At 36.8% G+C, this 13,306-nt stretch overlaps 1 protein-coding gene across 3 annotated transcripts in view; it reads left to right on the top strand.

Annotated features, from left to right (window-relative positions):
* LOC129771567 (serine/threonine-protein phosphatase 4 regulatory subunit 1-like) overlaps positions 1-13,306 on the top strand; it is a 464,751-nt gene that overhangs the window by 260,261 nt on the left and 191,184 nt on the right. Inside the window, exon 3 of one of the 3 annotated variants that reach the window (XM_055775335.1) lies at positions 10,150-10,260. The exons of the other annotated variants lie outside the window; for them this stretch is intronic. Within the exon in view, the coding sequence (XP_055631310.1) occupies positions 10,150-10,260 (111 nt within the window). The remainder of the gene's footprint in view (positions 1-10,149; positions 10,261-13,306) is intronic. 3 annotated transcript variants of the gene reach the window in all.

The raw sequence follows: 13,306 nt of genomic DNA, 5'->3' as shown, positions 1-13,306 counted from the left end.
TCAACAGTGCATCTAAAATGTTATTTTCCAAAATAATTCATGAATTTCCCAACAATTTTTTTTTCTCCCATTTATTTATTAGGCTCATTAGCATTTAGCTGTAACAGAGCCGGGTTTAATCGTGTACATGTACATATGTTTATGTTTCTATAAATTGTGAATTACACAGTAGCTAGTAGTAGCCATTTAGGCGTTAAGTTTTCTGTTCCATTACATTATGGTAAATTACACACTAGTAGCCATTTAGGCGTAAGGGTATTCTTTCTGTTCTTCCATTGTTCAGCAGACCGGACAGCGGAGACAGTTGATATTGATCATTGTTGGGTTATTTATAGAACAGCATCCCGATGTTTCTTGCAGAGCAGAGCAGTTGTATGGATGAATCGATCTTTGTTCCACCGTGGATCGATTTCCATTGCTGATGATGGTTGCGTGGACGTAGATATTCTATAACAACACAAAGATGGTCAATTGAGGGCCCTGAGTTTGAACTCACGATCGATCGCTTGGTAAGCGAACGCGTAACCAAGTGGCTACGAAGACCCCCATCCCAACAACTTTGTCAAACATCATATTTCAATCAGACATCTAGATTTTGAGTCGCGTTTGTTTGAAAGAAAAATCACTTTTAAAAAATCAGTTGTAATTTAAATTGTTCGTATGATGATGAAAATTGTGATTGCTTCATAGAAATATTTTTAATTGAATCAAAAATTACCCTTTCGTATTTGGTGATAAACATTTTAACACGTAATGAAATCACTACAAAACGGAGAACGGTTTTGAAAATTCCAATGAATTCATAATAAGGCGCTGTGCGTGAAATAATCTAAATAATTAAACTTGAACCTATAAAATGATGATGTACATCTTCTTGTGTTGATTTTTCCCTAAGTTATAGCCTGTCAAAAACTATTCAAAAATCTCGATGTTGAAAATTTGTCCTTGAATTTTTTTATCGGGTTTATTTAATTTTCTTCGTTGTCACAAATTGTTATGGAGTACTCAAATCGATTGGAGCAAAAATCTCGTAAATCCATCAGGAAATGACTGAGCAATAATGTTTGAAATTGGACTGTTTTTACGATGTGATCGATCTTTTTTTTTTGTTTAATTTGCACCCCAATAAATTCCCGAAAGTCGTAATCCTACGTCACAAAATTCGTCGGCTTGTCATAGGGACATGAGGTCTAGCGTTGTTCTGGTGAAACATTCCATTGGCTAATTCTGGATGTTTATCTGGAAATCTGTTTATCTGGATGTTTATCTGGGAAGGCATTTAGATAATGTTTTAGTAAATTTTTAGAAGAAAAAATACCTCAAATATATATTTTTAAGCGAAAAGTTTTGAAGTGTTCGTTCTCTATGGCTTTGAAGTGTCAAGACCTTCAGCTTTTCACATCAATTCTAGAAGGTCGAGACATTTTTTCATAGGATAATAAAATCTCAGGAACGTTTGTTGTTTCGTCTGTTTATGTGCGAAGTAAAGGGATCGCACAAAAAATGCATAGAATGAAATCGTTCAAAACTCCACCAGTAGCTGTAAAAAATCACGTTCGCTACACAGTTTAAAAAACGTTTTGTGCGGTGGATAGGGACTGCATAAAAAAAAGTTCCCCAGAGAAAATAACTAAAATCTGCACCATTTACCGTTCGATTTTCTTCTGTTTTTCTCTTGTACGTGGCTGTTTTGTGCCTTCAGTTGCATGTCGAAACTTGATGCTATTAGAAATCTTGTCATGCGCAACATAGTGCATTTGATGGATGGATGGGTACGGTTTAAGAAATAGATCATTAAGACGCAAATATGCTCTTTCTGCACTGTCAGTTGCGAAAAAAACTAAATGGACCATAACTTTGTCATCGTAAAAACATAGAAAATCGCACAAAAAAGGTATGCCTGTACTTGGTTTTTTAAATTTATAACTATCAAACCTCTTGACCAGTTTTCAAAACTTTTTACTTAAAATGAAAGATGTTTGAATTAAAATTCTATGAAAAAATGTAAACTGCACTCAAAAAAAAATTGTTTATGATTTTTGAGGCGTCGAGAACAAAAACATTTTTGCAATTTTATATAGGTTTCGGAAATTTTTCACATAGATTTTCAAAAATTCAGAATTTATATATAGGATATGTATTAACTTGTTTTATTAAATTAAACTCAATATTAACTTAATATTAATAAAAATGAACTTAATTATCTTAATATTAATAAAAATAAACATAAAACATATTTATGTAACGAAAATATATACATAATTTTGATTTTTTGTATGTTTGTATGTTTTGTATGTGAAAATCACATCTCATTGGAAAAAACCTAAAAAGCAAGAGTCTATTTTTAATCAAACGGTTTTATCTAGCTTGTTCTGTTTGTATGTCTGAAGCGCTGCCCCACATTAATAGAAATTTGATATTTTCTCAAAACCCCATCAATATGCATATCAAATGAAAGGGGCTTAACTAAAGGGTGTGTCACATCAAATTGCATCACGGAAAAAACGCTGTAGAAATTCGCCCAGTAGACCGATCCTTTTGAAAATTTTAGACAGTAAAATAAAAACTATTAAACAACTTTTGGCATTTTCTTTTTATTCATACTTCGAGCCCAAGCCCGTATGCTCGCACCTTCCTCTTTACCTCGTCCATAAGGTTCTGTACAGCGTCAGGTTGTAGTTTTTTTTAACAGAAATCCATTTTCTCTTGAAGTCCCCCACCGATTTGACAACTTTTGGGTTCTTCCGGAGGGTTTGCTTCATAATCGCCCAATATTTCTCTATTGGGCGAAGCTCCGGCGCGTTGGGCAGGTTAATTTCCTTTGGCACGAAGGTGACCCCGTTGGCTTCGTACCACTCCAACACGTACTTTGAATAGTGGCACGAAGCGAGATCCGGCCAAAAGATGGTCGGGCCCTCGTGCTGCTTCAATAGTGGTAGTAAGCGCTTCTGTAGGCACTCCTTAAGGTAAACCTGCCCGTTTACCGTGCCGGTCATCACGAAGGGGGCGCTCCGCTTTCCGCAAGAGCAGATCGCTTGCCACACCATGTACTTTTTGGCAAACTTGGATAGTTTCTGCTTGCGAATCTCCTCCGGAACGCTGAATTTGTCCTCTGCGGAGAAGAACAACAGGCCCGGCAGCTGACGAAAGTCCGCTTTGACGTAGGTTTTGTCGTCCATTACCAGGCAATGCGGCTTCGTCAGCATTTCGGTGTACAGCAGGCCCTCCCGCTGCTTGGTCCGCTGTAGGCACTCCTTAAGGTAAACCTGCCCGTTTACCGTGCCGGTCATCACGAAGGGGGCGCTCCGCTTTCCGCAAGAGCAGATCGCTTGCCACACCATGTACTTTTTGGCAAACTTGGATAGTTTCTGCTTGCGAATCTCCTCCGGAACGCTGAATTTGTCCTCTGCGGAGAAGAACAACAGGCCCGGCAGCTGACGAAAGTCCGCTTTGACGTAGGTTTTGTCGTCCATTACCAGGCAATGCGGCTTCGTCAGCATTTCGGTGTACAGCAGGCCCTCCCGCTGCTTGGTCCGCTGGACGAATGAACTGGACAAATTCAGCTTATTGGCGACATCCCGGACCGAACTTCTCGGATCACGTCTAAACTGCTTAACTACGCGCTTGTGATCTTTTTGCCGTTCTTCACCTTCCGGTCGATGATTAGGTTCTCGATGTATCGTTTTAGTACTCTGCTGACCGTGGATTGGACGATTCCTAGCATTTGACCGATGTCCCGATGTGACAACTCCGGATTCTCGAAATGAGTGCACAGGATTAATTCACAACGCTCTTTTTCGTTCGACGACATTTTTCCAAATTTACGAAAAATTGACAGTGAAGCATGGCCAACGTGATCTATACACTCTTATCTGATTATAAGCAAAAGCTGAAGATATAATTCCTAAAAATTAAAGTTCTACAGCGTTTTTTCCGTGATGCAATTTGATGTGACACACCCTATAGTAAAACACATGTCTCCTAATATCGAGCCCACCGCGAGTAATCGGTTTCTCACATTACTAACCATAGATTTAAGAAAATTGTTTATATATATAGTTTTTTAAAAATATTTAAGAATTCGGCTCCTTTAAACTTATGTAACAATAGAATAAGGTGAAATGTAAATACATATTAGATATTGTATACTTGGAACTATACAGATAGGAGTTTGGCTCCTTTAAACTTATCTAACTGAGCCTGTAAAAATAAACGAATTAATAAAAAAAAACTAGTAAAACACAGTTATTTATGAAAAATGCAAATCCAAAATGGCGATATAAATATATTTTTTCTAAAACCCAATCAATATGATAAAAGTCAAATAAAAAGGCTTGTAGAACAGTTTTTTATGAAAAATCCAACTCTAAGATGGTCGCGGTCACAAAATGGCCAATTATCATTCTCATGCAGCGACCGCATATAGATGTCAAATGAAAGATACCCTTACTTTTGATTATTTGGTCTTAGATTTAGTACAAACCTTTATTTATGTTGTCATTATAATTATCCGTATTCAATATTATCAAAATTTAATTTGGTTGCCATTACAAAATGACTGATTTCATATTTTCCAAAAAAAAAAGTTGATTGGGATATGCGCATCGATGACGGCGCCAGTGGTTGTGTGGTTAGCGTGAAAACCTCACAACCTGAGTGGCCTGGGTTCAATTTCAGCTGGCGGCGTTGGAATTTTCGGATGCGAAAAAACGTAACTCCGGAAGGGAAGTAAAACTGTTGCTCCGGCTCTTTTTTTTTTATTAAATCGTCTATTTTTACAGGCTCAGTTAGATAAGTTTAAAGGAGCCAAACTCCTATCTGTATAGTTCCAAGTATACAATATCTAATATGTATTTACATTTCACCTTATTCTATTGTTAGTAAGAAGGGATTTGATTTCTCGTGAAGGAAAAGGAGAATATAAGGATATAAGGACAATCACACACGAAGATCGATAGCTTTTAGGAAGACATATATTTGGGACATGTAATCAAGGTCTAACCGAGCCAACACATCTCTCACCGGCACACTGGGCTGCCTTCCTGGTAACCTTGGCCACAAGCACAGATATTGCCATCGGCAAGATTAAAACGAAAGAGTAGCGCGTCTAACGAACAGTGATTGGACATGAGTCGAGAGAAGGTGCGAATAAAGTCCCGACTCAAGTCCAGACTTTTGAAACATGATTTGAGGCTAACCTTAGAGATAATCGAGTGAAGCCACCGACCCAATTCATCTTCGTTCCACTTACGTTGCCAGTTAGCGATGGTATTTTTACGGACTAAAGAATAAAATTCATTGAAGGCGATTTGACGCTGATAAATATCACCTTCAATTACACCTACCTTTGCCAATGAGTCAGCCCTCTCATTACCCGGAATTGAGCAATGTGAAGGGACCCAGACAAAGGTAATGACATAACAGCGTCTGGTTAAAGCACTCAAAATTTCTCGTATTCTCTCAAGGAAATACGGCGAGTGCTTTTCCGGCCTCTCTGAACGAATAGCTTCGACAGAGCTAAGACTATCCGTTACAATGTAATAGTGTTCAACAGGTCGTGAGGCGACGCTGTCCAGCGCCCAATATATTGCTGCCAATTCAGCAATATACACTGAGCAAGGATTCTGAAGACTGTGGGAGGTGCTAAAAATTTTGTTGAACACTCCAAATCCTCATTCATAGAGGACCCATCAGTAAAGTACATATTATCACAATTGATACGCCCATACTTTGCATTGAAGATCGTAGGAACGATCCCCGATCGATGATAATCTGGAATTCCATGGATTTTCTCCTTCATGAACAGATCAAAATATACAGAGGAATTGATGTAGTCAGGAAAACAAACACGGTTGGGAATATTTATACGAAGAAGGACCTGCACGGAGATGAATTCATGATATGAGCTCATGAATCCAGAATGAAAATTTAGCTCGATAAGCTGCTCAAAATTTCCGATCACCAATGGGTTCATAATCTTACACCGGATGAGGAAGAAGCTCATAAATTATTGAGTCTGATAAGTAAGATACAGGTGGTGGAATCGCCTCCCTGGTCGGTGATTGGCACTAAACGTGGCGGAAATATTTAGACGTAAAATATGTGAAGATAAAAAGAAAATATCTGTATCAAATGAATAGCCTTGATTTGGAGAACACAATACATTATGAACAAAATAAACCCAAAAAGGTCGTCACCACAAAATGTTCGACTATGTTTTTTTTTGCAACCACCTTAATATTAGTATCAATGAAATGGTTTGTCTAATAGAATACGTTAAATCATGAAAAAAAAATAAAAAAGAAGAAGTAAGAAATGAAAATAAAAAAAAGTTGAATGATTTTATTGTAGTGAAATATACTAATTATACAGACATTGTACTAATAGCAAGAAAATAATTACCCAATTAGCACTTAGTATAGTTATCACACCCCTTCCTTCATTAATATAAGGCATTGATGAGACTAAAATAAAATCGTGGGGCATGTGATGAAACCACAAACTGTGGATGATGGAAATCCGATGTGCCCCACGATTTTATTTGAGTCTTATCAATGCCCTATATTAAAGAAGGAAGGGGTATGATAACTACAACTACATGGCTAATTATTTTCTCGCTTTTAGTACACAATCTGTATTATTACTATGTTTCATCACAATGAAACCGTTTAACTTAGAAAGTTTTTTTTAACTTATTTTATTTCTCGGCGCTTTAAGAATCATAAAAACATTTTATTTCAAAATGTTCGTCTAAAATTAGACATTTGTGTGCAGTTTACGATTTTTCCATGTTTGATGATTTTATTGCATCAGTAATTGTACAGGAATATAAATTGAGCCTAAAACGTCAAGAAACGTTATGGAAACAGAGTGTCCGAAATCTAATTCACTCTGTCCGAAATTAGTTTTTTTTTATAAATAGTGTCCAAATTCTAATTCGCTTCAATCGAAAAAACAGTTTTATTCGATATTTTTTTATGTTTTCAATCAAATAGGTACCACAATAGAATGCTCAAAAGCATATTGAATTAATTTACTAAAAATATCAACCAAATAATGTGCATAAAGTTAAGATCTGTTTTCTGCATCAAATGCCTTAAGTGTCCAAAATATGATTCAGAACGGTACCATATAAGACACTCAAATATTTGTAAGAATCGCCGTTCAATTATTTTTTTTATTTCAAATTTTTTATTCCATTTTCAAAAAAATCTAAAGAGATGAAATAAATCGATTTGTCTTGTTATCAACTCTCAACTCAGAACTAATCATTTGATTTCCGACTAATGTTATCTCTGACGTCGACTTAACCGTTTTTAAGAGTGAGCGAATGATCTCACACGGATACATTTTTTTAACAAGTGGTCTCTTTTGATTTAACCAAAAATATCCAAATTCGCTGTTGACTTCCAATATTTCTGGAGGATTACTTCTACTGTTATACAGTGATAGACATTCGTTTAGCCGCACTTGAAAAAAAAAACTTGAAACACTTACAAAACAACTAGGATTGTTCTTTTTATCGGGATACTTATTTGCTGTAGTATATTTAAGTCACTTTTTTTGAAAGGACGTGCGTCACAATCTCACACACACAAAGCGGCATCGGTGAATATTAACATTCAAACGTCGTTTTTTCCATACGTTTAGCCGCATAAAAATCGAGTTTTCGCATAATCACCAAGCCCTTTATTTGTGTTTTTTGAAAAAATACTTGGGAATGTTCAATTTACATATAAATATTAGATATGCAACGTTAGAAGTTGGTCAGATTAGTGTTTTACGTAGAATTTAAAGGAATGGTGAAAGGTATTTTAATGACGGAAAAGGGGCGGAAAATAATAAGGATATTCAGGGAACAAATGTTTTCTAATCGCTCGATCGTAACAAAAATTGGTCTATCTGAGAAAGTGGTACGGAATTTCTTTAAATAGTGCCAGAAATATGAGATATAACGACCAACAAATGGAAACACCAAAGTTACTTTGCGTCTTAAAGGTCGAATAAGACACGAAGCAACCAGGAAACGATGTCCTACTCATACATTAAGGCAGAATCAGTTGTTCCAGTAACGAAGAGGCATATTGCGCGCATCTTGAATGAGTCACCAAACATCATGTGGAAGAAACCTCAAGGGAAGCCGAAACTAACCGCCACCCATAAGCAGAGCCATCTCATTTTCGCCCGGCAATACATGGAATGGAAACTAGAATGGAGAAATGCTGTGTTTTCCGGCGAAAAAAGTTCAATTTGGATGGTCCGGACTGTTACAGTTGCTATTAGTACAATTTAAGTCAACGGCATGTCATGAGATCGAAGCGAAACTTTGGGGCCGGAAGTTTGACAGTGTGGGGAGCCGTTTCCTATCACAGCAAGCTTCTCATTTGTTTCATTTCCACCCGAATGAACTCCGAAAAGTATCTTCAATTACTGGAGGACGTTTTGATTGGCCATATTGAGAATAACGCTACCGAGGATGTCGTTTTTTCAGCAGGATTATGCATAGATCCACGTTTCCAAGCAATCGAAGGCATGGTTTGCCGAGAAGGACATTCCGCTTCTTGAATGACCTGCTGGCAGTCGATTGCAATCCCATAGAGAACCTATGGAGAATCTTGGCCGAGATGGTCTATGCAAACGGATGACAATTTGACAACATTTCCAGTCTCAAGGCAGTAATTCAGGAATGTTGGGCTATAATCAATATGGCAACACTTTAAAAGCTGTCTGACTCGATGCCAAAGCGAGTTTTCAAAGTTATCCGAAATGGAGGTAGACATACTAAATATTAGCTACCGATTGGACTCGAAATTTGCCGCACAAATTTTCTTTTATTGCAATTTCAGGATGCGGCTAAACGAATGTCCAACCTGATTCCGCATATTTGAATTATTAGAAGACGAAAAGTGAATTTATACTTTTTTTTAGAATGAATTCGATGAAAATAAACAATAATCGTCTTTTATGAGCAAAACTGTACAAAGAATTGACTTATTTTTCAAAATATTGAGGAAAAATAGGGCGCGGCCAAACGAATGTCTACCACTGTATCAAACGTCTGTTTGATATTTAATTATAATTCTGTAATTTGATTCTCATTTCATTGCTATACAGATTGTTTTTACTTCAATAAATTAAAGTAAGACATCAATACGCTAGAGTGCGGTGAAGTACCTACGAACGCCACGAAATCGCTCTATCTAAACTATCTCGACTCCCGACACCATCAAGCCCGGCCCCATTCATCAACATCCGCATGAATAAAATGGCGTCGATCGCGCGACGGTCAAAAATCCACACGCGGATCACACGCAATCGAGTCTCGCGAACTTCTTTTTCGGCGATGTATTGATTTTTTTTTGTTTCTTCATTTTGTTGACCAACCACCACCACCGTTTGTTCACCCAACTTCTTACCGATGGTATTACTTTTTTGCACATTCGCACATTTCATCTGGCCCACAGGCGGCAGCGGAGACTGATAGGCAGGCAGGCAGGCAGCGTCTTACGATCGCACACACGATCATCGTGGCCTCAGATCTTTCGAGGTTCAGAGCGTTTTTCTCCCCTGCTCGGACACGCACTTTTTTGCGAACGCTAAAATAATCAAACGCTCTCGTGCTGTTGCGTACACACGCGACGTATCAAAATGGCGTTCCTTATCGTTTTTTTTGCCTGTCGAGAGTAGTGACGGCAATTTTGCGTAGCAATTTGGGTCAATTTTCTGCGCACCAATAGAGAAACTACGCGTTGGCGACTTTAGAAGCTTGTCTTGTGTTATTAGTTTGTATGTGTTACCCCTTCTAATATTTTCATCCTTTTCTCTCATTTCAGGTATGATGCTTTTATCTCCATGTGACTATCAACACTAGTCGGTAAAATAGATCTGTTTGACATCGTCGACTTCAAGTACGAATGTTCTAGCCGGACAAGAATCATTGCCCCAAAACATTCGAGGAAACGAAACAGCACAAACGCATTCCATTCCCACACGGCACAGTTCATACATTTCTCCGCAGTAATCCCAAAAAATATTACCTCCTTCAACAATTCATCTATTGCCCCTTTTTTCCATCCATTCGTAAATCTGTTTTCGGCCAAATCGTACATTTTGCTTTGATCAGGCTGAACAAAACACTCGTCCTTCCAGCAACAACAACAACGACGACGACGACGGAGTCATTCCAAGGATTACTCTATGTGTACCACGTATTCCTTATGCAGCAAACACAGAGTGGCTTGCTCAGCCAGAGCGCGTCAGGTAATTTAGAATAACTTCAAGGTCCTTCCTGGAATTTTGTCTGCCATCGCAAACAGAGTGAGGACTGAGCAGCGGCAGCGTCTCTTCCATATATGCTGACTGCGCTTTGAAGTGTTCCAAACTGTTGCTGTTGCTGCGTCGTTGTCGTTTCCTTTCGAAATATATTTTATTGTGGGTGAGCTCTCGTTCTTGTAACTAGATTTTGGTTTTCTGGTTTAAACCTTTCCAAAATATTGTTCAGATGTTTCCGATGTATTTAACGTTATTCAACGATTTAATTCAAGAACTAAACTGCCAATATGAACTGCCAATATGAAAATATATATATGAAATCGTTGTCAATGAACTTTCATAGCTCAGATATTTGACATTCAGGACGAACAACATATTGTTCCTTTGCAAATCGTAATAATAATCGACACATGTCGTTAATCATCAATGAGAATCAGGTTTTGGCACTTGGATCGGGTCGTTTCATCGTAATTCTTCTTATTGAAATATAAACACCTATATATACAGCAGGAACCTTTAAGGAATCAAATGAATGCTAGTTGATAAGACTAATTGGATTTGCTGTTCACTAGATCACAAAATCACAAAAAATTGTGTTAGTCCACAAAATCTTTGGAAAAAAAACCATTTTTGATTTCTTCCCGATATTTTTGTCCTCTACATCTACACACGCCATGATAAAAAGGGCCGAGCCGGATAAGGAAGTAAAAAGTGCCCCAAACCAAATCACTAGCTGTATGGCAAATATTGTATATTGAATAAGAAATATAGGATATTAAATAAGAAATTTTGACGGTTTATTTGAACCCCTATGTGGTTTAACATAGGATCTATACTGCCCATGTTTGTATAGGAGACGTAAACGACAAAATGAACAAAATCGACTTTTTCTGTGTTTCGCATTCTACACGATGTAATACGTTTGCTCAAAATGCAAACAAACATTTTTTGTTCGAAAACATTTGAGCAATTCTGAAAAAAACGTTTCCGAAAAATCACTGTTTATCCGCATAACAGATGTAGTTTCATACATCGTTCAAAAACCCTCAATTGTCAGTATTATGTGCTATAGGCTAAATCTACATTTGGATCACATTTATTGTAGAGTCCAAACATGTCTGTCACGATAGTGTCTTATTACTTAGTGTTTCCTAATAGACGAATATAGGAAACCATTGAAACGCTGCTCATATAATTACTATTTTCTGTACACTGCACTGCGATGAACAAAGAGAAGCAATTGTGTTTTTTAATGCTATAATTACCTAAATTTCTGCATTTGAATCTTCGAGTAGATAATGAAACAATCTGATTAGTAGTAAAATTAAAATAATATTGGTTCTTAGCATAATAACTCCTCGGATTCAACATTGAATTATTCCACATATTCAGCATTTACTCATACCGTTGGAGTCACTCCACCATCTTTATGTGATTGATCGTGATATCGGTAAACCATGTTGCTAAAAATGTTGGTACATTGCAGATTGCCTTTACAAATTCAATTAATTGAAAAAACACGAACCTGCTGTTCTTATCATACCCAAATCAAGAGCACCTATTCCAGACATTTCACTAAATTCCTTCCAAACCTTTTTGATTTTATCCGATAACTACTGAAATTACCGACGGAGACGTTTAGCCTATTATCGGAATTGTAAATACTAACGCTACAAACAGAGCAACCTGGTGATTACGTCTAGCAATGCGGACAAATATTCATTGAAACGATTGATTGTCCGCATAAATAGACGCAAGCGTTTTCCAAATGGAAAAAATATGTTATAATCCGCAAAATCACCTAGGCCCTCTTTTTGCCGATAATATCCTTCAACTGGACAGATCATTTCATCGGACATTCGCATGGTTATGCTTGTAGGCCAAAATACAACAAAAATGCGTTTTCCCAACACCAATGGTGTTGTCGATTACGTCTCCTATGCAATCATGGGCAGTATAGTGAAAAACGTACTTTTTCGATTATTTCACGCCATTCTTAAAAGATTCGAGAATGTTGAAATTTGTTTGTTTATCATCTCGGATATCATTTGCGACTATCGAAAGCTTACTTATTTCGCAAATATTCTCTTTTTGCTATTCTTCTTCTTCTTTTCCATTGTTTACGGAGATTTGGATTCATTCGTCTCCGACTGTTTCTATTTTAACGGCTGCATAAGTTGCTCGTTATTGACAGCTCTATTCGGGAAAGCACACAAACGGACAGAACAAATGTATGGGGAAATGGGAATACTTGCAATTTTCATCAATTTTTATATGGTTTAATTGGATTGTAATGTATATCATATCAAACAAATCCTGGCAAATTTCCGATTCGATTGGTATGCAAATCGTTAAAATCCGTTCGCAGTAAAAATAGTTATTAACATTAACTTTATTTCATAAAAACGTGACTTGTTTTCTGATTTTACACCCTTAATGTAAGACGTAGTCCTACGTCAATAGCATGACTGATTTGAACAAATGAACTTTTTGTAATTAGAAAGAACATACAAAAACAACAAATGAGGACATTTGTTGGAAATGTTTCGTGATATTCCCGATTTGGCATCAATATGGAATTGGTATAAAATTCAGATGGGGATAACTTGTCGAACTGTGTCATCTTTGTAAACGTATGTGGGGAAAACAAAACAAATTTTGTTCAACTAAAAATAAATAAAAAAAATCAAATCGATTTCCGATCTATTACCAGCAAATTATTATTGCGAATGAAAGCATCTATATTTTTGTCCTCCACATCTACACACGCTAAGATAAAAATTTGTTCGTGAAATATTCCAAAACATGAGAGTTTAAGCTTTAAAAAGAAGTACCGTTTTGAATCATATTTCGGACGCTTAAGACATATGATGCAAAAAAGAGATCTAAACTTTATGCACAGGTATTATTTGGTTGATATTTTTAATAAATTAGTTCAATATACTTTTAAGCTTTCTACTTTGGTACCTACTTGATTGAAAACATAAAAAAATCATCGAATAAAATGCTTTTCAAATGAAGCGAATAAAAATCA

Source organism: Toxorhynchites rutilus, chromosome 2 (assembly GCF_029784135.1).
Source record: "Toxorhynchites rutilus septentrionalis strain SRP chromosome 2, ASM2978413v1, whole genome shotgun sequence".
In the NCBI taxonomy this organism is placed as follows: domain Eukaryota; kingdom Metazoa; phylum Arthropoda; class Insecta; order Diptera; family Culicidae; genus Toxorhynchites; species Toxorhynchites rutilus.
This window is presented reverse-complemented; position numbering and strand designations above follow the sequence as displayed.